Source organism: Hyperolius riggenbachi, chromosome 1 (genome assembly GCF_040937935.1).
Source record: "Hyperolius riggenbachi isolate aHypRig1 chromosome 1, aHypRig1.pri, whole genome shotgun sequence".
Taxonomy (NCBI): domain Eukaryota; kingdom Metazoa; phylum Chordata; class Amphibia; order Anura; family Hyperoliidae; genus Hyperolius; species Hyperolius riggenbachi.
In genome coordinates, this window is record NC_090646.1 from 570602572 (window position 1) to 570629848 (window position 27277).

The window sequence follows — 27277 nt, forward strand, 5'->3', positions numbered from 1 at the left end:
CCTCCGGAAAGCAGACACTGAATCAAACAATTGAATTTATTAAGAATACCCCAAGAAATGCAATGCATTTTGCAGGCACAGCCCGCTTCATCAGGCAATAGAATAGGGGACAAAAACTAGTATTTTGGTAGAAACACGAATAGCGCCTCTGTGAAGTGAGTAAAGATGTTGGAGATGAAGAATTGCCAGTATAGATCGCTAGGTGATTTGAAGAAATACGCTAAAATCACATCCAAAAAAATAAATAAATAAACTGGTAGATACAGTTCAGTTATGAAAATTATATTTATATAATGCAATCTAATTGTATACATCAGTCAAAATCAGATTCATAAATAGCTCCTTTCTCATCTTATGTCAAGACTCGCTCCCGAGACAGTAACAAGAAGTCTTTGATGAGTTCCTCTCCTGTTAGCTCATAATAACAAAGCAGGTTTACGTGTGCCTTTATGTGTGTATCTTTCTCAGGGATTTTCATTTGATCGAGTGACTTTTCTCCTTTCCGTCTATTTTATTTTGGGCTTGTTTACTTGATATTGTAGCTTAACATTCAAGGGCAGTTTATGTTTAGTCATAGCGAAAAAATCTTTGTATTTTTCTGTTTACATCTTTCATCAGAAAAGATCAGTGCCAAGGACAACTATTTTAAAGTCACCAGTTTATTTAACACGATTCCCTCTTATTCTTCCATTTGTCAGGCTGATAATGCAGCACAGTTACTAAGGGCCCGTTCTCACTAGATGCGAATGTGTGTGCATTTTCTGCGCACAGATTCTCATAGCAATGTATTTCAATGGGCCTGTTTGCATTATATCCATAATTTGCATAAGAAAAAATCTGGTCAGGACAGGAGTGCTACAATTTTCCAGACGCCACGTGCGTTTTTGCATGCTTTCGTGTATGTCAGTGGAGACAAAAAAAAGACGAAAAAATTGAGATTAAGCATGCAAATTCGCATGTAAACATGAACACATGCATATGCGAATTTGCATACACATCCGATTACACATCCAAAAAATGGAAACGTACCCTAAAGCTGACATTGAGCCTCCCAGATGTGTCAGCAGAGGTGACTGTAGCTATGCTATTTTCTCATTTGATGCAGCCATTTTAGAGAAATCCCACAGAGAAAGATTACCTTATTCCCCCTCCATGGGTAATGATGGGATGGGTGCAGAGTCCGAACAGCTTATTGTCCAGTAAAAGTGTAATGACTTCTCAGTGGAAAATGGAACTATAAGACCCAGCCAGCAAGGTCATTTTAATCCAGACTCACAATGCTCAAACGTCAGGAATTGCTAGTGGATACAAACAAATACTTAGTAATAAGAGCTGCCATTATCCATTGCCCCCCCCCCCCCCCCCATCCTTTGTAAAAACTGCCCCAGAACAGAGGGGACCCGTCTCTCTCTCTCCAACTACATGAATAGCGGAGCTGCCACATGGGAGCACATGTACTTACTCCTCTCATCCTCGTCACTAACTGGTCAGGATCCTGATCCATGTCACGTGACATCTGGAGTCTACATTATGCTGCACTACAGTCAGCCTGCTGCTCACATAGGGGGAGAGAAAAGGCTGTCTCTCTTAGACCCCAAGCGAGGGCCATAGTTACACCCTTGTTTCAAGGCAAACTGGGATTCTTGCAGATTAATACCTGTTATACTAAAGCGATGATTTATAAGCCTTCCTTTATGCCAACAATCCTTGCATTTAACATATAGCAAACACCCAGTGATAGCACAGATAGATAATCTGTCCTACATGATAAAGGGAACAAAAAGGGTTAACGGGGGGGGGGGGGGGGAATCCTTCATACGATGTGATCAACAACCTTTTCTCTGAAAGTCATACCCATTTGTGCCAACTGCAGTCAAAAAATGTAATATTGGTAACATCAGATAATGGTTAGAATCTCTGCTAGTTTATCACTGTGTGTCCACAGAGAAGCATTGTGTTCACTTTCTGACACCAAAAGCTTCAGCCTGAGATGATGATGTCACCAAGGAAGAAACACCTGACACCATAAAAACCTGACACAGGCTGTACTTTTCCACACTGCTGTATCTGTGTCTGTTGAAGACATTTACCTAAGTCTTGTTTGAACGGGAAGTGAGAAAAAATTCTAATACAGGAACACTGCAGTTAAAATATATCCGAGTAAAGAGAAAAAAAAATTGAGATTGTACATCTTTTCCACTCTGTACAAAACGAAAGGACAGACTCTAAGTGGGGTTGCACGTAAAATGCTGTTAATATGAATTGTTTAAATGTATTACTTTAAAACAGGTTGATTTAAAGTGTACCAGAGACGAACTATATTAAATGTATTATACATACCTGGGCCTTCTCCAGCTCTGGTACTGGGTCCCGTAACTTCGGCCAGGCACGGCCAGTCTGTGCAAGTGCTGTGTACTCTCTCCGTCTCTCTCTGGTGGAGAATAGTACTGCGCAGGTGCAGTACTATTCTCCACCGGAGACAGCGCACTGCGCATGCTCAGACTGGCTGCGACTGGCCAAAGTTACGGGACCCAGTACCGGAGCTGGAGAAGACTGAGGATGACGACATGAGAGCGATCCGTGTGGAAGGGGCTGGAGGAAGCCCCAGGTATGTATAAATCTTTTAATATAGTTCATCTCTAGTTTCCTTTAAACAGCATATAGGAGCTGAGACTACTTTAAGTGAACCTGAGGTGAAAATAAACTGATGAGATAAACAATTGTATTTATTCTTCTATTACTAAAATGACCTTTTTTTAGATATCCCATGGTTTTATTTTATATTTAAACATTTACAAAGTAGATTGAATGTTTTGTTGTCTTTGCTCACTGGCAGCCTATTAAGTGTCCCTATATGAAAATACACAAACTATTGACCTTTTTCTATCTCCCTCTGCTCTCAGAGGTTGTATTCTGCCGGGAAAACTTGTATGGCTGTAATTAGCTTATCAGTGATGTTTACTATATTCCCAACAAGGTACCGACAAGACAGAAACCGTCACTTCCATGCCTAAAAATTAACTCTTTCAGGCAGCAAAATAAAACAAGTAAAGCAGCCTGGTCATTAATGTGTTTTGCACTATATACACATATTTATCTCATCATGTCACATGTTGCCTCGGGTACACTTTAAAGCACAGCATTGTTTTTAGTGCTTGCAAGAAATGACAGTACAGTCTCAGTATTTCATCCTATCCAGTGATTCATACACAGGGACCAGTTCATCATCATTATCACAAAGACATAATTAAGGAGTACCAATACAGATCATCAGCTGTGCTCTAAGCTGACTGAAGACGTCATACAGGCATAACAGTAGGGAAGGGTTAAAGAGAATGATTCCATTTGTGTTTGAAAAAAAAGAATTTAAAATAAAAAAGAGAAACATGAAATAAAAAAAAAAGTCCAATGTATGGTTTTAACCTAAAACTATACTTTACAATTACATTCCGTCTGGAAAATGATCAAATTAAATGGGGCTGTATGTGCTCTGTCACATTCCGCTACCCACTTGAAAGTGCAAAAATTATATGTCATAAATGAATGGATTTCCTGACTATACAGTATGCGAAAATGGAAAACAGATGGATTGCGAAGAGAGCATTATACTTTTGGCTACGGCTTGAATGAAATTCATAGTTGTGTGCATATGTGAAACAATATGAACACACATTTAGTAAACTAAGAACAAAATTACAGCAGTATTAAACATTTTCTTCTACAGTGTGTAACGTACTGTGCACCGTTATAAAAAAAAAAAAAAGTCCATGGGGCTTATTGGTATTACCACCTCTTTCCGTCTAACCAGACATCTCCAACTTTGGTCTCTGTTAGTTGCAATATTATCCATTGCTTGTGATACCAACCTGAGCTTACCCAAGTAAGGTCAATCGATTAATGCAGAATCTATTTCTTCATTCCTAGTGCATTCTTACTAATGGGTTAGAGGCCCTTCACGGGGCGTACATCTAATGAAGGCGCATGTTAATCTGGGTAGAAGCCAATAGTGGAATATCAGTAACATTATTAATATTCTACTATCCAATCCTCTAACATAGTAGAATATCGGTAGCAGTACTGATCTTCTACTATCCAATTCTCTAACATAGTTGAATATCGGTAGCAGTACCAATATTCTACTATCTAATTCTCTAACATAGTTGAATATCGGTAGCAGTACCAATATTCGATCTAATCCTTTAACATAGTTGAATATCAGTAGCAGTACCAATATTCTACTATCTAATCCTCTAACATAGTTGAATATCGGTAGCAGTACCAATATTCTATTATCTAATCCTCTAACATGGTAGAATATCGGTAGTATTATCGATATTCTGCTATCCAATCCTCTAACATAGTGGAATATCGGTTATCGGTAACATTACCCATATTCTACTATTGAATCCTCTAACATAGTAGAATATCGGTAACATTATTGGTATTCTACTATTGAATCCTCTAACATATAGAATATCAGAAACATAACCTCTGCTAACCCTCTCTCACATTAGCCCTCCACTACCTGCCTGACGTTAACGTCCCCCCATACCTAACATTAACAACCTACCTACCCCTAACAGTAGCCACCCTTCCTCCCCTCACCTACACCTAAAACAAAAGTTTACTGTAGAAAACCAATATGTGCTAATGACAGAAAGCTGCATCTCATTTTCAGTTTTAAGCATATTGCTCTGGCTGAGGGATCCTATAGACCTCTCACTTATCAATTAAACATATATGACTATCTAAAACATTTATGCAGTAATTTCCCATATACCTTTCAGGACCTAACAAGTGAAAAACTACAAAAAAACACTATCAATTGCTGCAAGTTAGCGTTACTGTTTGTGTTACTTTTCTTACTTTGTTTTTAGTACTTGTTTTGCTTGTTTGTTGCTGAAAAGGCATGTGACAGACAGAAAGATGAGGGAAAACTCAAGAGATCAGTTTTAAGGACCATAACGTCCTTCTTGCATCATCTAACATCATCCTCATCCGTGTCCCGCAGAGCACACCAGTATTACCCACAGCTCCAATAATGGCTTTGTACGGGGGTTTAGAAATGCAAGATCGTTTTGTTACTGAGAACCACATGCTTTGATTTTATCAAAGGACGGGCACGCGTGTCAATGGGATGGGGCAAATATTGGACATTCTTCCATCTCGGCTACTCTGGCATATTCATTTAGGGGCTGGAAACTATAACATTTAAATATAGGTCTGCAAAACATTGCCTGGAACAATCTGGAAGGAGCTGGCTTATATTTAAAGATTGCCCTTCATGACCAAAAGAGGAAAAACAAAAAAAAGTCCATAATGTAGATGTCTGCCTTTTGCAGAGAACAGTCCACTACAAGATATTAAAAACAACTGGTAAACATTTTTTAATCTTACTAAATCTGCTGTGCTCCTTCAAACCACCTGTAACATCCAGCATGCCCCTTACAAAGTCATTTTCTTGTTAGAAGCAGTCGGCCTGATTGTCTGAATTTGTAAAAATCACTGGCATCCTGGCAGAAAACGCGTCTTGCCTTTCAGTCCCTCAATCACTAGCGGGGTAAAAGCAAACACAAGCATGCAAATGCAATTAGCAAGACATATGTTTCAATAAGTTGACATATCAAAGAGCAGCAGCGCTGGTAACTAATAGGAAGCAATCTCTCATCAAGTGTTGATTTAGCACTGTAGGGATACAAGAAAGGAGAGATGAGAAAAGATTTGTTCTAGAAATTAGAAGACTTGCAGAAGTAAAATGTCTGAAGATAATTAGGCACGTGAAAATCTTTTAGCACCTCTCTTCTTCTTTCTGAGCAGAAAACATTTCTAGGAATAGCTGTAGTGGAAAAATACAACCTTTTTAAAGGGGAAGTGTAGGAAGTGGGTGTGTGTGTGGGTACGTGTGTTTGTGTACATCTATTGAGATGCCAGCGTGTGTTTTCCATGGTGACCACACCTTAATTAAGGATGAAGGATATGGCCAAATGGAATTATCTATCTCATCCAGGAATGGATGGAGGCTCCTCTGCAGCAAGGGAATTTGAACTGTGGACTCCTCATTCACTGCAAACAGATCCACTCATTCAAATCTGGGCCTCTAAAGGGCGAACATGAAAAAGGGTGATAGTGCCGATGACGATAGTAAATTATCGGTAATATATACCAATATTTTACTACGGTTAAACCTAATCCTGTTCTCACGGTGAACCCTCCCTCTACTGATGCCTAGCTCTAACCACTCCCCCTGGATGCCTAATCTTAACCACCTTCCACCCCTGCCTAACCTTAACTCCCCCCCATCTCTAACCTTAACTGCCCCCCACAGCTAATGTTAATATTTGTAGCCGTATTTTGCATTGACCAAAAATATTGGGTGCCCAAATTTCCAAAGTTCTCGTTTCCCTCTAAAGGTGCCGATCAATGATACAATGATAATTGTACAACCTCACCACATTTATGTAGTCGAAGGGTAAACTGAGGGAATGTATTTTGAACATATACTTTAGGTAAGCCCTCATATTACATAAATGTAATAAGACTATACAATCAAAATTGTATCATCGATGGGCACCTTCAGAAGTTCATTACAATGCTCTGAAAGCCTCTGCAAGTGAAAGCCAAGGATCTCCAGTCATCAGTGGTATTGCTAAGGGGCACATTGTGAGCGCCACATTAGGCCCCTCGAGCACTCTATATGAAACAATTGACCGGAAGCACCTAACCCACTAAGGGCAGCTACAGTATCAGAGACATGTAAACAGGGGAGCGGAACAGTCTAGTGTTCACCTCTGTGTCACTTCTGACCCCCTGTACCCTCGGTGTACCACAGCAAAATGAGATTTTACCAGTTTAAAAAACATTTTTTTCTTAGAACTTTTTTTTTAATAGATTTTTTTTAACTACAAGACCTTTTTCTTTTCTTTTTTTTCTTTTTACATTAATACTTGTCCCCACAGAATCAAATTTCATGTTTTTTTACGTTTTTGGGATGTTCATATCGGTGGGTCATTCATAAGTTAGGGATTATCTGTAAACACTTGATCTGTATTACAAACTAGTATTTTATCATTTTCAGTCAGAGGAAAAAAATATTTCTTTTTGACCGTTTACATAAAATATTATGTTGTCCTGTATTAGAGGATCCACCTGTAGGTTGAGTGACACAGCTCAGACTCCACAAGTTCCAAAAGTAGAAAAAGAGGTTGTAAAAGGTGAAGTCAGAATTCATTGGCTGATGGCGTTATGAAATATTAGGTTTGGATGGCTGTATACTGCTTGATTACATCATCATAAAAACCTAGCCTGTCTGTAATTAGCATTTTATTACAATGGCTACAAAAGTTTTTGTATATCTCAGGGGTGGAACCTGTTCGGATCACAGATGTGACCGCTGTGAAACCTACTCCTACAGTCGCTGCTGCCAGCTACACATGTGACTGCAGTATTATCTCCAATTAACTCATTCCATTTTCTCTGCAGCCATTTACCACCGTTCAGAAGCTTTCTCACCGATAACATGGTCACTGTAAATCACACCTCTGCTTCACTTTGAAAAGTGACATTTTTAATCATAATAATCACAACACCTGCTTATATAAAGCATTTCTCAACGAATATGTACAATGACACAACAAGGGCATCCTTTTTTTTATCATCACTTTATTTTTCCGAAATGTGATCTATATGTTATTGTTGTTCAATTAAATACTGTTGTGTGCAAACTATTAAGGACCTGATCCATGAAGGCAACACTGAACTCATCAATCATCCTCAACATTTTTGGTTGTAACCATTTCCCGACCGCTGGTACGCATATTTACGCCCCTGGAAACTTTACTTGCACTCCAGGGTCATAAATATGCATACTCGTTTGTTTACCTTGACATTCCCAATCGCCACGCCACTAGTGTTCGTTTCTGTTGCAATCCCGCCATTCCACAATCAGTGAATGGGAACAGCTTCTTCCCAAACCCAATCACAGTGCCCGTGATGAAAGAGATCCAGCGTCAGTGAGACGCAGGCTTTCATTCACAAAAGTGAAAGTAAACAGTATTTCGTGTACTGTTTACAGTACTCGGAAATTAAGTGTATTCTTGTGGACAAAAAGTAAAAATGCACCCACAGACACTACTATAAAGAAAAATATTTTTTAACCCCTTTCGCCCCTACCACAGGGAAATTTTAATATGTATGTCATGAGGGTATATTACTGTATATTACTGATTTTTTTGGTAAACAAAGGCTTGTGATTGTGTGTTGATATAATATAATAACCACTAAACGGAAAAAAAATACAACTTTATTTTCAAATCAAATATTGTTGCCGTACATTGTACTAGGGACACAATTTAAATGTTGCAAAAACTGGGACAAATGGGCAAATAAAACATGTGGGGTTCATCTGTTGTAGCACATTTTATTTTAAAACTATATTAGCTGAAAACTGAGAAATAATGTTTTTTTTTCATTATTTTTTCTTATTATTCCCTTTAAAACGCGTATAAAAACAATTCTTAACAAAAAAGTACCACCCAAAGAAAACCTAATTTGTGGCAAATATAACAATATATAGATGAGATCGATGTGATAAGTAATGATAAATAAAGTTATTGGAAAATGAATGGGAGGAGCATGATGTGAAAACCGCTCTGGTTTTTAAGGGGAAAAAACCTGTGGTTGGAAAGTGGTTAACAAATACCTACATTTAAAGTGTAGACTGAATGTGTGTGAATGTGTTTTATATCTACCCATCTAAATGTAATGATCTCTCTTTTGTAACAGGAAATGGATATGGCAATCATCGAAACTCGCCAGGTCTGCTGGTCTCACCTGGTAACTTGAACAAAAATATGCAAACCAAGTCACCACCGCCAATGAACTTGGGGATGAATAATCGCAAACCAGACCTCCGAGTTCTTATTCCACCTGGCAGCAAGAATGCAATGCCCTCTGTGGTAAATTACCATTATGATTATTATTGTTCACCTTATATCAAGTCCTTAGTAAGCTCGATATGTTAGTTTATGGGGGGGGGGGGGTAAGTGCATCTGGAAAATTGGCATTATACTCACTGCTGCAAAAGATTCATAATCAGGATTACGTGCTGATGAAGGGAAAGCTTTGCATTGCTTTCAGCCATACTGTGTGCCATGTGTTGTAGGAAGCTCATACTGTATGTGAGAGACACTGCTCCATGCCAAATCCAAAAACTTCTGCTCTGAGTATTGCAGAATAAAACTAATGCTGGCAATGGAAAGGCATATTATGAGCTCTCATACACAGTTAAAACGTATTACTGGATATTCTTATTAGTTCTGCAGAAAATAAACCAAGCTTGTAGAAAAAAATAAAACAATCAACATACTTTAGGTTTTTTTCACCCCTTTTCACTTTTTTTTAATAGTGCAATGCAGCAGCTTTATATATATATATATATATATAAAATAATATAATATAACTTGTTATATTTTGGAGAAGTCACAAAGCTTAACCTCTTATATAAATTTTGGCTCATTCCCTCTCCAGTCACTAGAGGATACTGTTTGGAGAGAGCAGACTACTGTTAACAAGGCTGTTAAATTCAAGTCCGGCTTATGAGACTTCCAAAATTAAAAAGGAATGTTAATTTGTATTTTGTCTCTGTAGTTAATAATTTTTTATTAACAACATAAAGCATTGCAGCTAAAAGTTAGTGTTTTAAAGGTCGTTATATAGGTATGATATTTCTACCATTACAAAATATTTACAAGATTGGTAGACTTGTATACCCAGTGAAAACCAGCAGGTGGCGCTCTGAACAAGTATCATTTTTTATTTGTGACCTATAATATGTCACTGATTCAAAAATTTTAAATATAAATAAAGGTTATTTTTTATTTCTAAATTTTAAAAAATAAAACACAAATAAAAACATCACTATAAATGTCCTGTCCTTAAAAAATGCCTGGTGTTTTTTTTTTTAAACTACTTGAATGCCCACGTGAAATATAAATTATATTAAAGTAATAATAATATATCAAGGTACTGATATTACAGTTTTCCTTTACGAAGAGAACAATATGCATAAATGTACATATTACTTCAACAATAACTATTCTTTACTTAAAATAGTTCATACTATTTTATAAGCCATATTAAACTATTAGGGGCAGGATGATGCACCCTACACCCTACCCCTCTGTGGGCACTAGTTATGCCTGCTTGTTGCCTCTCTTTTTCTCTGTAATGCATTGAAAAGGATTACAAAAATACATTATTGGAAACACCTTCATTTTTGTACTGCATATGGCCACCAGTTTGCCAAGTTGTCTCCCTTTCTGGCTTCATTAAAGGGTTAATGACTTCTGGGAGCAGGAGGTGTGGCCATGTTGCCCCTTACCACTTCTCCATGGACTGTGTGTGGGGGGGGGGAGGGGTCGGTTCATGGACTGGTGCCTGCCAGTCCATGAACCGGCACAACAGCAAAGTAGCAGTCACATGACTTTGCTGCTAATGCCAAACGTGAAGGTATTTTCTTTATCCTTGCTTTAGTTCACTACAGGGAGAGGAATGCAGCATTGAGGGGGAAATTAGGTCTGTGGGTGGTTAAAAAAAACCTTGCCTCACCATAAAGGCCAACATATTCTTAAAGGGCACCTGAAGTGAGAGGGATGTGGAGTTTGCCATATTTATTTCCTATTAAACAATAGGCATCTTTCAGGCTTCATTAGTGTCTGAATCAAGCATACGGCTAATCCACTCAGACTTCATTTAGAATCATCTGATCTGCATGCTTGTTCAGGGTCTATTACTAACAGTATTAAAAGCAGAGGATCAGCAGAACAGCCAAGCAATGTGCATTGTTGAAAGGGAAATAAACATGGCAGCCTCCATACCCCTCTCATATCCTTTACTGTTTCATGTATGTATGTATTTGGGAATATATTATTTTCTATTATTACAAAGAAATCAAATGAAGAAAAAAAAAGAAATTAGTATTTTAAAACAGTTATTTTCATGTACCTCTTAAAATAAATACTTTTAGCTTGTAAATAACACATAACACAAATACGAATGGCCGAAGCGCAGTAATTCTCCCGCTGTACCTAACAAGGAGTCACCAGCATGATTTATTTCTTGCTCTGTAAAGAAATGAGATCTCTGTTGGGAGTACAGCATTGACCTAAGTGGGTCAGACTTTAGCATCCAGGTAGAGTCAGGAGGGGAAGGGGGGTTAGCTATGTAGTTTCTGTATTAATGACGGGTTCATGAAATGTATGCAGCCAGGAAGGGTCTCTTGTGGTGCTGGAGAATTACTGTGAGCCTGAAGCCTGCATGCAACGATATATCTGCACTATCATTTCACCTTTATTAATAATGGATCGTTACTAATTGTCACTTAATACTCCTTTTCCTTGCTCTCAGTCTGAGGATGTCGATCTCCTTTTGGTAAGTGGCAAAAAAAAAAGTGTTTGAGAAGCTTTTCCTGTTTTACGTCGTATGTTATTGCTTAGTAGGAAAATTCCACAGCGCCCAATAATGTTTAACATCACATCAAAATAATATTTTCTAATTAGGCCGTGTAAATAAAAGCAGCAGAAATGACCTACGTTTTGTAGCAGATGGGTTGTCAATCGCCCACTGTACATTTAAAACTGTGATCGCAATGACCAGTCCCTAAAATATGTATGTACTTTATGTGTCTTATATAATGAGAAATATTAAGGCTCAGTAGAAATGAAAAAAGGATCCCTACTGCCATCTGCTGCTAATTCTGTTAACTGCAGCAAAAAAAAAGCCATTGTCAAGGTGTCTTCTTGAAAGAAGTCTGAGACCAGTCACTGGTAATTTTAATGACATTTTTGCATTTGAATGATAAAGAAACAATGATGGTACAGTATGCATATTTCATCAATTTTCCACATGGTCTGTTTTCAGCCCACAATAAAGCAATCTTTACTCGTGGCAAGTTCAATTGCCTAGGAGAAGGTGATGTAATGGGTTACCATGGCGACACTTGGTCTCTTGAAAGATTGTAAATGATAGGGTTGGAGAAGAGTTCATGGGAGCCACTTGCTAAATGATTAATTTGTAGCATGTTGAAGTGTTTCTTTTCTGCTTAGGGAAAAAAAATAAAATGTGATGCACTTTATAAACTCACAAATAATACAGCGGTTTTCTTTTATTTGTCTGTGTCTTTCTCTTAATAGAATCAAAGAATAAACAACTCACAATCAGCTCAGTCACTGGCGACTCCAGTGGTTCCTGTAGCAACACCCACCTTACCTGGGCAAGGGATGGGAGGATACCCATCTGCCATTTCAACAACGTATGGCACTGGTGAGCAGCAGCAGCAGCATAGATGTCTACCCCTGTGTATGCTAAAGTCTAAATAACTGTATTTTTAATTCAATATGGATTGTATTCCTAATAATGGTGCTGTAATTGCACAGCTTCACTGTCCTGCTTGTAAACAGAGGTAGATGCATACATTTAAAGTCATTTGAAATGAAGACTTTTGTAAGGGACAACTGCCATTTTACTTTTCTTTACAGAAAGCTGTATAATAGTATAATAAAAGGAACCATAATGACATGTAATAGATATTAGTAAATTATTCCTGATGCCCACTTTTACATGAGTACCCCCCTCCATCCTTCCCGAGCATTCGGAGAGACCAGAAGTCTTTTCTACCGGCTTTAGAACTCTTAGTAAATGGAAATTCCACAGAGATCACCTGCCAGTACAGCAAAGTCTTTTTTTCGGCTTTTTTGGGAGTGTTGGCAGGCTGTAAAATACTTACAAAGCCTCCAGCGACATCTGGCAGCTTTCCTGTACCTCCTTGCTGGCTCCTATCGTCTTCCAGCGTCCGTGTGAGGAAACCAGCGTGTCACCTGACCCGATGCTGGTCAGGTGACATGCTGGCTTGCTTGCGCAGGGGAAGCCAGAAGGCACCTAGGAGCCCACTAGAAGGTACAGTAAGGCTTCCAGATGTCGGCGGAGGCTCGGTAAGTATTCAGGAGGGAGGTTTGTGCTTTTTCGGCTGATTGTTCAAGCAACCGGCAAGCACATATATCCGGCATCAGGTGATCCCCGGCGGTGCCACATGCTGGGGACTCTGCTGTACTAAAGATGTAGCCACCTGTGATGAATTACAAAAAGTGAATCAGGGAGGGGAAAGATTTTACGATAAGCAAACACTGATTAAATTGTTTATAACTTAACCTCCCTGGCTGTCAATTAAAACCGCCAGGGAGGCAGCGCAGCAGTTTAAATTTTTTTTTTCAATCATGTTCGCTAGCCTAGCGCTAGCTATATGATAGCCGCTGAGCTGCGGCATCCCCCCACCCCCTCAGATCACCTACGTTTTAAACGGGATTTCCATTAGGGCTTCCCCCATCGCCATGGCGACGGGCGGGATGAAGTCACCAAAGTCATATATGTTGTGGCGTCAGAGGGAGTCCCGATCCACCCCTCAGCGCTGCCTGGCACTGATTGGCCAGGTTTCGCAGGGGTCTCGGGGAGAGGGTCGGGGGGGAGACACACTTTCTAACGTGGCGACGAATCGGTGAGTTTACGCAGCTAGCAAAGTGCTAGCTGGGTGCAACAAAAAAAATTATGTAAATCGGACCAGCGGGGCCTGAGCAATCCTGCTGCACGGCATAGCCCGAGCTCAGCTTAATATTGTGAAAAAAAGCAACTTTATTCAGTATGTTATTTTGACTTCAGTTCTTCTTTAATACATGCATGCTGCATTATTCATTTTGCCTCTAAACAGAGATATAAGAAATCAGCAGGGCTTTTGTCTGCTTACAGACAGCTATAGAACTATATCTTGTCTGCAGTCTTTGTCTGAAGCCTGAGCCATTGCTAGCGGCTGGAGGTGGGTTTTGCCCTCCTGGCAAGGCACAGCTGCTGTCTGGGAGAGTGTTTTATTAGACATCTGTCATGGATATATACAGCCCTGGGGAAGGGGGGGGTACTTACCTCGGGTGGGAGAAGCCCCTCGATCTTACTGAGGCTTCCCGTCCTCTTCACCCTCCAGGATCCAGCCCTGGCAGCCCCCCTGAAAATACAGCCCACAAGCTTGCTGGCTATGGCACAGGTGCAGTAGCGCCTACAATATTTACCTTCCTTGCTCCAGCACAGGTGCAGTAGCGGCTTTCCAATGGGCTCCGGTGGAAATATCTGACCCCGATTGAGTCTGCTCTACGAAAGGACACGAGCCGCCAGGTCACAGTAGAGCAGACCTGATTGTGTTCGGTGATTTCCGACAGAGCCCATGGGAAAGCCGTTACCGCGCCTGTGCTGGAGCGGGGAAGGTAAATATTGACATCACCACTGTACGAGGGCTGCCAACGCTGGATCCTTGAGGGTGAAGAGGATGGGGGAAGCTTTATTAGGAGGTAAGTGCCCCCAGGGGAAGTTTTCTTTATTTAAGATTCACTTTACATAGTAGGGAGCCTGAAATGATGAAGAAATAGGTAGCTTGGACCAAAGAAAATATGATTTGTCTTTTTCTTCCAGCCTCTGTAATTTAGCTATTTGATAAGAAAGAGTTAAAGTGTAAAGTAAAGTAGAATCTGCGATCAGTTGGGCTTTCTTTAACAAGTTCAGTTCTATCCAGATGGCTCAACTTAAATGTAAGACAGCCCCCACCCCCTGCATTTGCCATCTTCTGCAGGAGTCACTTCTTCTTTGCATTCTCTAGCTTTATACATTAGTGCTTGTCGTCTTACTTGATGTTTTAGCGGAGATTAAATCTGTGCAGCATTCCCATTTTGTGTAGATAAAAATATGTGACAGCGGCTGTGATGATGGTAACATTTGGCGCCACGAAGTTTACTGCAGTGCATGATAATAATCCTAATGATCTTCTCTAGCTGTAAAGCTAATATTAGCAGTAATCGGGCTTTCTACTAGAGATAGAGAACCAAGAATGAACAAACCCGCACTGCTAAACTTGCACATCCACCTCCATCGACCCAATACTAGCACAGAAGGCATGTCATTGTGAAACTCAATAAAGAGTTAGCCAAAACTGACCATAGTTCCTGACACTAACCTTACCACCTTGTAGGATGCCCATCACTAACGTTGTTCCCAACAGTAAGCCTAATGCTAATCTTAACCCATGTAGTAAGCCATGTACAGATCTACAGTATGACCCTCACAAAATAACCTTCAGTTGATTTTAAACCACCATTACAATTACCCCAAAGGATACCTGAGCCAAACTTTTTTTATTCAAATGGAGGCAACGGAGATGTGTGTGCATGAGTGCTGAGGCTTACCGTTCCTCCGGATCACTCCTTTGTTGCTCTGATGCTCTGTTTCCCTGTAAAAGGCACTGGCAGTAACCTCGACTTCGCTGGATCACCAACTTTTAACCTGGACCATCTCGGTTCTATGTCCGGTCCAGCCCCCCCTGCCGTACCTCAGTCTGGACAGCGCATCCCATGCGCAAGAAATGTAGGAGTTGGGGGCGCAGCCACAAGGATGAGGGGGGGGGGGAATCAAACATATTGCATGTGCACAGCTAAGTACATCCGTATTAAAGGTCGGTCACTAGATAAGTCGGGGCAGCCTTAAGGCGCAGCATTCATGCACACACATCTCTGAAGCCGCCATTTGAACAGACCAGTTTGGCTCGGGTATCCTTTAATTCTGATATTTTTTCCCTCTAGCTCCTGCACAATAGCAAAAATAGTTATAATACTATAGGAAAAATAGTGAGCTAAAAGCCTAAGATAGTGGTAACATGATGCTGTAACGTGTCTCATGTGATTGGCCTCCATTATCAGATCTGACACTGAGACTAAAGACTAAATACTAAAGAGCAAGAAGATATATACGTCCGGAGTTCTGATTTATGTTTAAGTCCAGGTTTATGTCTCTTTAACTTTAACCTAGCTATTATGCCTTTCTATAGTTTTATATGTGTATCTCTTCTGCTGGGATATATATGACCCTAGCCTCTGTTCTTTTATTGCAGAATACTCTCTAAGCAGTGCAGACCTGTCATCTCTCTCTGGGTTTAACAGCAGTGCCCTTCACCTTGGCTCAGTAACTGGCTGGCAACAACACCATCTCCACAACATGCCTCCATCTGCTCTCAGCCAGTTGGGGTAAGCTAAGTCTGTCAATGCACAGTATCCAATGGTCACATGACTGCAGTACTAATCTATGGCTAGGGGTATGGCACTATTTACATTGGATGTTGCTTTAATAAGTGGCTGCGTTTTTCTATTTCATATGTACAAACCAGGCGCTGAGGAGGGCCCAAATACAATAGTAAACTATTGCTTCGCTGCGTGCTACAAGGGGGAATCCCTCCACCCCTTCTCCACAAAGACAAAGATAAAATACAGATAGCACGCGCTGGATATTCCCCAAATTCGTTTATTAATAGTAACCCTAATAGCATAAATTTCAACAAGAAGTTTACACAACACCTCATAGATCATTCACCCACTCATGCTCACCTCTCACACTAAGAAGGGCCCTTCTGAAAACACCTTTTAAAAATAGGCAATGCACGACTCCGTATAAAAAATAATGATAAAATGCTAATCCAACTAGCAAAAAATCTCCTTTAGGCCGTTTCTGGCACTTATAATAACAGTCTCGTTTATCAAGAGTAAAAGACTTCCTTCCAGCAATTTGTGCAGGTATACTCCACTCCAATGTGTGGGCTGTGATACGTAAACAGTTCCTAATCAGCGAGTGTCAGTAGTATCTAGTGGTGCTCAAATACCCCTTTTAAAAATTCGAATTTGGTCGAATTCGAATAGTAAATTATTCGAGGTCAGTCGAATATTCGAGTCGAATATTTTTTACTATTCGATTCGACCTCGGACTTCGAGCTCACTATTCGAGTCGGTATTCGAGCTCACTATTCGAGCTGACTATTCGAATTGGCCCAAAATAGCTTCCAACACTTGTTTTGAGGGTGAATGATGCAAGAAACATCTTTTTTTCCAAGTAACAACAGCAAGTGATTATGTGGGGATGTTCCTTTAAAAAAAAATGTGGAAAGAGAAGTTGTGTCCTTAATTTGGTTCAGTAGTGTAGTGTTACTGTATATACTTGTTCTTCTTCTTCTTTATCTTTCTTAATCTTCTTCTAGATCTTCTTCTTCTTCTTCTTCTTCTTCTTCATCATCTTCTTCTTCTTCTTCATCTTCATCTTCTTCATCTTCTTCTTCATCTTCTTCTTCTTCTTCTTCATCTTCTTCTTCTTCTTCATCTTCTTCATCTTCTTCATCTTCATCTTCTTCATCTTCATCTTCTTCATCTTCATCTTCTTCTTCATCTTCTTCATCTTCTTCATCTTCTTCATCTTCTTCTTCTTCTTCTTCATCTTCTTCTTCTTCTTCTTCATCTTCTTCATCTTCTTCTTCTTCTTCTTCATCTTCTTCATCATCTTCTTCTTCTTCTTCATCTTCATCTTCTTCATCTTCTTCTTCATCTTCTTCATCTTCTTCTTCATCTTCTTCTTCTTCATCTTCTTCTTCTTCATCTTCTTCTTCTTCTTCTTCATCTTCTTCATCATCTTCTTCTTCTTCTTCATCTTCATCTTCTTCATCTTCTTCTTCATCTTCTTCTTCTTCATCTTCTTCTTCTTCTTCATCTTCATCTTCTTCATCTTCATCTTCTTCTTCTTCATCTTCTTCTTCATCTTCTTCTTCATCTTCTCCTTCTCCTTCTTTTTCAATATCGTCTTCTTCTTCTTCTTCACGTATTTCTCTTTTCAAATTTTTTTTTAAAGAAATGCAGCTATTTTTGAGCGTAACAAATAGCTGGTGGGCGCACGCATGTTGGAAGCGCCATTGTATGTGCTCCCTGGCAGTGGAAACACAAAGACAGCAGGAGGTAAATTCAGCAGCAGGAGGAGGAGGATGAGTGTGTGGCAGCAGGCAGTCAATGAGGCAGGCAGCTCGCCGTGACATAATAGCCCTGGTACCTAGCGGTGATACCAGGGCTGTAAATAAACACAACAGGAGGTCCCAGACAGCGGTCGTGCAGCCCACATTGTGTCCAATACACAACTGGGACAACACAGTTTTCAACCCGGGCACCTCAGAAAAATTAAACCTTTTTTTTTTTGTTATTGGTTTTTTTTGGTTTTGGTTTTACAACCAATATAGCTATTGTTTTGACGTAATAGCTGGTGGCAGAGTGGCAGCAGAAGGTAATTCTGTGTACCCTGGCAGTGGGAAACACAGACAGACAGCAGCAGCAGGAGGAATGGAGGAGCAGTGTGAGCAGCTATTGTTGTGACGTAATAGCTGGTGGCAGAGTGGCAGCAGACGGTAATTCTGTGTACCCTGGCAGTGGGAAACACAGACAGACAGCAGCAGCAGGAGGAATGGAGGAGCAGTGTGAGTGTGGCAGCAGGTAGGCAGCGTGACATAATAGCCCTGGTACCTAGCGGTGATACCAGGGCTGTAAATAAACACAACAGGAGGTCCCAGACAGCGGTCGTGCAGCCCACATTGTGTCCAATACACAACTGGGACAACACAGTTTTCAACCCGGGCACCTCAGAAAAATTAAACCTTTTTTTTTTTTTATTGGTTTTTTTTGGTTTTGGTTTTACAACCAATATAGCTATTGTTTTGACGTAATAGCTGGTGGCAGAGTGGCAGCAGAAGGTAATTCTGTGTACCCTGGCAGTGGGAAACACAGACAGACAGCAGCAGCAGGAGGAATGGAGGAGCAGTGTGAGCAGCTATTGTTGTGACGTAATAGCTGGTGGCAGAGTGGCAGCAGACGGTAATTCTGTGTACCCTGGCAGTGGGAAACACAGACAGACAGCAGCAGCAGGAGGAATGGAGGAGCAGTGTGAGTGTGGCAGCAGGTAGGCAGCGTGACATAATAGCCCTGGTACCTAGCGGTGATACCAGGGCTGTAAATAAACACAACAGGAGGTCCCAGACAGCGGTCGTGCAGCCCACATTGTGTCCAATACACAACTGGGACAACACAGTTTTCAACCCGGGCACCTCAGAAAAATTAAACCTTTTTTTTTTTGTTATTGGTTTTTTTTGGTTTTGGTTTTACAACCAATATAGCTATTGTTTTGACGTAATAGCTGGTGGCAGAGTGGCAGCAGAAGGTAATTCTGTGTACCCTGGCAGTGGGAAACACAGACAGACAGCAGCAGCAGGAGGAATGGAGGAGCAGTGTGAGCAGCTATTGTTGTGACGTAATAGCTGGTGGCAGAGTGGCAGCAGACGGTAATTCTGTGTACCCTGGCAGTGGGAAACACAGACAGACAGCAGCAGCAGGAGGAATGGAGGAGCAGTGTGAGTGTGGCAGCAGGTAGGCAGCGTGACATAATAGCCCTGGTACCTAGCGGTGATACCAGGGCTGTAAATAAACACAACAGGAGGTCCCAGACAGCGGTCGTGCAGCCCACATTGTGTCCAATACACAACTGGGACAACACAGTTTTCAACCCGGGCACCTCAGAAAAATTAAACCTTTTTTTTTTTGTTATTGGTTTTTTTTGGTTTTGGTTTTACAACCAATATAGCTATTGTTTTGACGTAATAGCTGGTGGCAGAGTGGCAGCAGAAGGTAATTCTGTGTACCCTGGCAGTGGGAAACACAGACAGACAGCAGCAGCAGGAGGAATGGAGGAGCAGTGTGAGCAGCTATTGTTGTGACGTAATAGCTGGTGGCAGAGTGGCAGCAGACGGTAATTCTGTGTACCCTGGCAGTGGGAAACACAGACAGACAGCAGCAGCAGGAGGAATGGAGGAGCAGTGTGAGTGTGGCAGCAGGTAGGCAGCGTGACATAATAGCCCTGGTACCTAGCGGTGATACCAGGGCTGTAAATAAACACAACAGGAGGTCCCAGACAGCGGTCGTGCAGCCCACATTGTGTCCAATACACAACTGGGACAACACAGTTTTCAACCCGGGCACCTCAGAAAAATTAAACCTTTTTTTTTTTTTATTGGTTTTTTTTGGTTTTGGTTTTACAACCAATATAGCTATTGTTTTGACGTAATAGCTGGTGGCAGAGTGGCAGCAGAAGGTAATTCTGTGTACCCTGGCAGTGGGAAACACAGACAGACAGCAGCAGCAGGAGGAATGGAGGAGCAGTGTGAGCAGCTATTGTTGTGACGTAATAGCTGGTGGCAGAGTGGCAGCAGACGGTAATTCTGTGTACCCTGGCAGTGGGAAACACAGACAGACAGCAGCAGCAGGAGGAATGGAGGAGCAGTGTGAGTGTGGCAGCAGGTAGGCAGCGTGACATAATAGCCCTGGTACCTAGCGGTGATACCAGGGCTGTAAATAAACACAACAGGAGGTCCCAGACAGCGGTCGTGCAGCCCACATTGTGTCCAATACACAACTGGGACAACACAGTTTTCAACCCGGGCACCTCAGAAAAATTAAACCTTTTTTTTTTTGTTATTGGTTTTTTTTGGTTTTGGTTTTACAACCAATATAGCTATTGTTTTGACGTAATAGCTGGTGGCAGAGTGGCAGCAGAAGGTAATTCTGTGTACCCTGGCAGTGGGAAACACAGACAGACAGCAGCAGCAGGAGGAATGGAGGAGCAGTGTGAGCAGCTATTGTTGTGACGTAATAGCTGGTGGCAGAGTGGCAGCAGACGGTAATTCTGTGTACCCTGGCAGTGGGAAACACAGACAGACAGCAGCAGCAGGAGGAATGGAGGAGCAGTGTGAGTGTGGCAGCAGGTAGGCAGCGTGACATAATAGCCCTGGTACCTAGCGGTGATACCAGGGCTGTAAATAAACACAACAGGAGGTCCCAGACAGCGGTCGTGCAGCCCACATTGTGTCCAATACACAACTGGGACAACACAGTTTTCAACCCGGGCACCTCAGAAAAATTAAACCTTTTTTTTTTTTTATTGGTTTTTTTTGGTTTTGGTTTTACAACCAATATAGCTATTGTTTTGACGTAATAGCTGGTGGCAGAGTGGCAGCAGAAGGTAATTCTGTGTACCCTGGCAGTGGGAAACACAGACAGACAGCAGCAGCAGGAGGAATGGAGGAGCAGTGTGAGCAGCTATTGTTGTGACGTAATAGCTGGTGGCAGAGTGGCAGCAGACGGTAATTCTGTGTACCCTGGCAGTGGGAAACACAGACAGACAGCAGCAGCAGGAGGAATGGAGGAGCAGTGTGAGTGTGGCAGCAGGTAGGCAGCGTGACATAATAGCCCTGGTACCTAGCGGTGATACCAGGGCTGTAAATAAACACAACAGGAGGTCCCAGACAGCGGTCGTGCAGCCCACATTGTGTCCAATACACAACTGGGACAACACAGTTTTCAACCCGGGCACCTCAGAAAAATTAAACCTTTTTTTTTTTTTATTGGTTTTTTTTGGTTTTGGTTTTACAACCAATATAGCTATTGTTTTGACGTAATAGCTGGTGGCAGAGTGGCAGCAGAAGGTAATTCTGTGTACCCTGGCAGTGGGAAACACAGACAGACAGCAGCAGCAGGAGGAATGGAGGAGCAGTGTGAGCAGCTATTGTTGTGACGTAATAGCTGGTGGCAGAGTGGCAGCAGACGGTAATTCTGTGTACCCTGGCAGTGGGAAACACAGACAGACAGCAGCAGCAGGAGGAATGGAGGAGCAGTGTGAGTGTGGCAGCAGGTAGGCAGCGTGACATAATAGCCCTGGTACCTAGCGGTGATACCAGGGCTGTAAATAAACACAACAGGAGGTCCCAGACAGCGGTCGTGCAGCCCACATTGTGTCCAATACACAACTGGGACAACACAGTTTTCAACCCGGGCACCTCAGAAAAATTAAACCTTTTTTTTTTTTTATTGGTTTTTTTTGGTTTTGGTTTTACAACCAATATAGCTATTGTTTTGACGTAATAGCTGGTGGCAGAGTGGCAGCAGAAGGTAATTCTGTGTACCCTGGCAGTGGGAAACACAGACAGACAGCAGCAGCAGGAGGAATGGAGGAGCAGTGTGAGCAGCTATTGTTGTGACGTAATAGCTGGTGGCAGAGTGGCAGCAGACGGTAATTCTGTGTACCCTGGCAGTGGGAAACACAGACAGACAGCAGAAGGGCAGTACACAGCAGCAGCCCACTGTAGGTGTGAAATGTGTGGCTGCAGGCGACGTAATAGTCAAAGTGAACCAGGCTGGCTTAGTGAGCAGGAGCCAGGAGGTGGTAAAGGGTGGTAAGGCACATTAACGATGGTACTAAGTTCCGGCAGCCAGTTCATGTCCCCCTCTCGCCGACAACAGGGGCCAGGAACTCGCCTTCCACCCACGCCTGGTTCATCTTGAGAAACGTCAGTCTGTCCACAGACTTGTGAGACAGACGTGAGCGTTTCTCGGTGACCACGCCACCAGCTGCACTGAAGCAGCGCTCGGACAGCACGCTGGAAGGGGGGCAGGACAGCACTTCCAGGGCGTACTGCGCCAGCTCGCTCCAGATCTCCATGCGCTTGACCCAATACTCCATGGGATCAACAGGGGCATCGCTGTCAAGCCCGCTGTAGGACCCCATGTAGTCAGCCACCATGCGGGTCAGGCGCTGGCTGTGACCGGAGGAGGATGCTGCTGCATGCATCTCCTCTCTAGTCACTGCTGCCGGAGCCTCTACAGTCCTGTAGAGCTCGTGGCTGAGAGACAGCAGGTCTGTGGGGCGCTTGCTGCTGCTGGATGCAGGCACCTGCTGCTGCCTCTGTGCTGGCTGCTGGACAGTGGGGGTGGAAGGCTGGGGGAAGGCTTCCTCCAAGCGCTCAACAAGGGCCTGCTGCAAGCTCCTTATTTGTTGCGCTGGGTCTCCTCCTGCAGGCGGCAGGAACTGGCTCAACTTCCCCTTGAGGCGTGGGTCCAACATCATGCTGATCCAGATGTCCTCCCTCTGCTTCATCTGGATCACCCTGGGGTCCCTGCGCAGGCACGTCAGCATGTGCGCTGCCATTGGGAAGAGGCGGGCCACGTCTGCTGGCACATCGACGTCAGTGCTGTCCTCCTCATCCTCCTCCTCTGCTGCCTCATCCTCTCTCCACCCCCGCACCAACTCAGCTGCACTGCGCTGATCCCCCTCATCAGCAGCCAGGTCAGGGACCTCCACCAAGTCCTCCTCCTCCTCCCCCTCAGAGGTGGACTGTGCAGCTGCTTGCCGCTCCTGCTGGTCCAAGGCTGCCGCTCCCTGTGCCAGCAAAGCATCGAGTGCCCTGTTCAGCAGAGAAACCAGGGGCACCCACTCGCAGACCATAGCATGGTCCCTGCTCACCATGTTTGTGGCCTGCAGGAAGGGAGCCAGCACTAAGCACACCTGCTGCATGTGCCTCCAGTCATCATCGGGGACGATGGACGGGATGTTGCTGGTCTTGTCCCTTCTCTGAGCTGCGGAAACAGTGGCCAGGGCAAGGTAGTGGTTGACAGCGTGCTTCTGTTCAACCAGACGCTCCAACATCGCCAGGGTGGAGTTCCAGCGAGTCGGAACGTCAATGATCAGCCGATGGCGTGGCAGATCCAGCTCCTTTTGCACGTCTTCCAGGCTCGCACAGGCTGCAGCCGAGCGCCGGAAGTGACGCACAACGTTCCTTGCCGTTTCCAGCAGCTCGTCCATCCCCTGGTAGGTGCGCAGGAACTTCTGCACCACCAGGTTCAGCACGTGGGCAAGACAGGGGATGTGGGTCAGGTTTCCCCTGTCTATGGCAGCAACCAGATTGGCCCCATTGTCGGACACCACCTCTCCGACTCTGAGGCCTCTGGGGGTCAGCCAAATCCGCTCCTGCTCCTGGAGTTTGGCCAACACGTGGGCTGCCGTCAGCTTGGTCTTGCCAAGGCTGACCAAGTGCAGCAGCGCTTGGCAGTGGCGGGCCTTCACACTGCTGCTGAGGCGGGGGGTTTGGCCAGGTGTGGCGGAGGATGGCAGAGGATCGGAGGAACCCGCTGCAGTTCCCCTGACCCTGCGGGGTGGCACCACCCACTGTGTTGCTGCTGCTGCTGTGCCCGCTGCTGCTCTCCCATCCTCACCCCCTTCCACCAAGCTGACCCAGTGGACAGTGAAGGACAGGTAGCGGCCTGTCCCGAAGCGGCTGCTCCAGGAGTCCATGGTGACGTGGACCCTTTCACCAACCGCGTGCTCCAGCCCTCGCTCCACATTGGCCATCACAAAGCGGTGCAGTGCAGGAATGGCCTTGCGGGCGAAGAAGTGTCTGCTGGGGAGCTGCCAGTCTGGGGCTGCACAAGCAAGCAGCGCCCGCATGTCGCTCCCCTCCTGCACGAGCGTGTACGGCAGGAGTTGGGAGCACATGGCCCGTGCCAGCAAGCCGTTCAGCTGCCGCACGCGACGGCTGCTGGGAGGCAGAGCCCTAACCACCCCCTGGAAGGACTCGCTCAAAAGGCTCTGGCGTGCCTTTTTGCTGGCACGGGAATCAGCAGACGGAGCAGAGGAGGCCAATGAGGACTGGCTGCCAGAACAGGCCTCAGTGTCGGCGGCAGGAGTTGCAGAGGGGGGAGGAGCAGGGCGTTTCCGCACTCCTGCTGGTGCTGCTGGAGGAGCAGGAGGGCGGGTGGCTGCTGTTGCTGCTGCTGCTGCTGAAGGCTGTGCAGTGATGGGATTGGTGCCACTGCCAGCACCAGATGCCTTCAGCCTCTGGAACTCCTCATGCTGGTGGAAGTGTTTCGCAGAAAGGTGGTTGATCAGCGAGCTGGTGCTGAACTTCAAGGGGTCTGCACCTCTGCTCAACTTCCGCTGACAGTGGTTGCAAGTGGCGTACTTGCTGTACACTGTGGGCATGGTGAAAAACCGCCAGATTGGTGACAAAAACATCCCCCTACGGCATGGAAGCGCTGCTGCCTGTTTCCCTGTGGTGGTTGGGGGGGGGGGGGGGTCTTGGGTGCGGCTGGTGGTGGTACTGGCTGATGCTGCTGCTGCTGCTGCTGAGCCTGAGACACCAGCAGGCTGTGGGACGCTGCCAATGCTTGCAATGATGCGCCTCCTTGCAAGGCCCACAACCGCATCCTCCTCCTCCTCCTCAGAGCTGCTGAGGACGACATCCTCTGGATGTGTTGGCACCCAGTCTCTGTCTGTCACCGGGTCATCATCATCATGCCCCTCCTGAAACATGTCCTGCTCTGATGATGACCCCCCAAACTCCTCTGCTGATGCATGGATGGGACGCTTGACTGTCGCCACAGTCTTGCTGTCCAATCCCTCCTCCCCCAAAGTGCCCATCAGCATCTCCTCCTCCAAATCGCCAACAACAGCATTCAATTGACTCATCATGCCTGGGGTCAAAAGAGTGCTGAATGAGAGGTCGGCGACTGACGGTGAACTGGCCTCCTCCCCAGACCCTGCTGGGCGGCTGCTGCGAACAGGGGTGGTGGTGGTGGTGGTGGTGAGGGTGGAGGCCTCGGATGCAGAGCTGATGGCGGGCTGCTCATCCTCCGTCATGAGTTGCACCACAGTGTCTGCATCCTTTTCCTCAATGGGACGTTTCCGACCCGGCTGGAGGAAAATGGGAGCAGGTGCTACACGCTGCTGCTGCTGTGTCTCTGCAGCGTGAGTTGCAGATGCTCCTCCTGGGCGGCGCCCAAGGCGTCCACGGCCAGTGGCTATGGGAGGAATGTTAGCCACTGACGCTGCTGCTGCTGCTGCGGAACTGTGCATGGTGGCGCGCCCGCGGCCGCGGCTTGCCACAATGCTGCTCCCTCTCTTCCTGATTCCCTTGCTGCCCTTCCCCTTGCCCAAACCGCGCTGGCTGCCACTTCCAGACATCTTCAATGTTTTGGGCGTATAGACAAAAGTTTTGTAAAAGGGCGGGTGAAAAGTGGGGTACTTTAATGGAGTGGGTTGGTTGGTGAGGTGACTGAGTGAGTGTCCCCTAGTACAGTAAGTAAGTATTAACAGTCAGGAAGTACAACTAGCAGTTACAATAATCAGTAGTAGTAATCACAAGTAAATTTAGTGTGTGTACACTCAGACAGTGAGTGCACGCACGCAGGAGCTAGTAGCCTATGGACACAGTGACTGAGTGTCCTAGACTCCTAGTACGGTAAGAGTAAGTAAGTAGTAACAGTAAGTAGAACTAACTAATAACAATAATCAATCAGCGATCAGAAGGAAATGGAGTGTGGGTGGTGTGTGTACACTCAGACAGTGAGTGCACGCACGCAGGAGCTAGTAGCCTATGGACACAGTGACTGAGTGTCCTAGACTCCTAGTACAGTAAGTAGTAACAGTAAGTAGTAGAACTAACTAATAACAATAATCAATCAGCGATCAGAAGGAAATGGAGTGTGGGTGGTGTGTGTACACTCAGACAGTGAGTGCACGCACGCAGGAGCTAGTAGCCTATGGACACAGTGACTGAGTGTCCTAGACTCCTAGTACAGTAAGAGTAAGTAAGTAGTAACAGTAAGTAGAACTAACTAATAACAATAATCAATCAGCGATCAGAAGGAAATGGAGTGTGGGTGGTGTGTGTACACTCAGACAGTGAGTGCACGCACGCAGGAGCTAGTAGCCTATGGACACAGTGACTGGGTGTCCTAGACTCCTAGTACAGTAAGAGTAAGTAAGTAGTAACAGTAAGTAGTAGAACTAACTAATAACAATAATCAATCAGCGATCAGAAGGAAATGGAGTGTGGGTGGTGTGTGTACACTCAGACAGTGAGTGCACGCACGCAGGAGCTAGTAGCCTATGGACACAGTGACTGAGTGTCCTAGACTCCTAGTACAGTAAGTAGTAACAGTAAGTAGTAGAACTAACTAATAACAATAATCAATCAGCGATCAGAAGGAAATGGAGTGTGGGTGGTGTGTGTACACTCAGACAGTGAGTGCACGCACGCAGGAGCTAGTAGCCTATGGACACAGTGACTGGGTGTCCTAGACTCCTAGTACAGTAAGAGTAAGTAAGTAGTAACAGTAAGTAGTAGAACTAACTAATAACAATAATCAATCAGCGATCAGAAGGAAATGGAGTGTGGGTGGTGTGTGTACACTCAGACAGTGAGTGCACGCACGCAGGAGCTAGTAGCCTATGGACACAGTGACTGAGTGTCCTAGACTCCTAGTACAGTAAGTAGTAACAGTAAGTAGTAGAACTAACTAATAACAATAATCAATCAGCGATCAGAAGGAAATGGAGTGTGGGTGGTGTGTGTACACTCAGACAGTGAGTGCACGCACGCAGGAGCTAGTAGCCTATGGACACAGTGACTGAGTGTCCTAGACTCCTAGTACAGTAAGAGTAAGTAGTAACAGTAAGTAGAACTAACTAATAACAATAATCAATCAGCGATCAGAAGGAAATGGAGTGTGGG

General features: G+C 44.2%; 1 protein-coding gene across 10 annotated transcripts in view; it reads left to right on the top strand.

The window, feature by feature from the left end:
* MEF2C (myocyte enhancer factor 2C) overlaps nucleotides 1-27277 on the top strand; it is a 369418-nt gene that overhangs the window by 319136 nt on the left and 23005 nt on the right. For all 10 annotated transcript variants that reach the window (XM_068247862.1, XM_068247894.1, XM_068247888.1 and 7 more), the window contains 3 exons: nucleotides 8782-8954; nucleotides 12189-12318; nucleotides 15974-16106. In XM_068247862.1, coding sequence (XP_068103963.1) covers nucleotides 8782-8954; nucleotides 12189-12318; nucleotides 15974-16106 — 436 coding nt within the window. The remainder of the gene's footprint in view (nucleotides 1-8781; nucleotides 8955-12188; nucleotides 12319-15973; nucleotides 16107-27277) is intronic.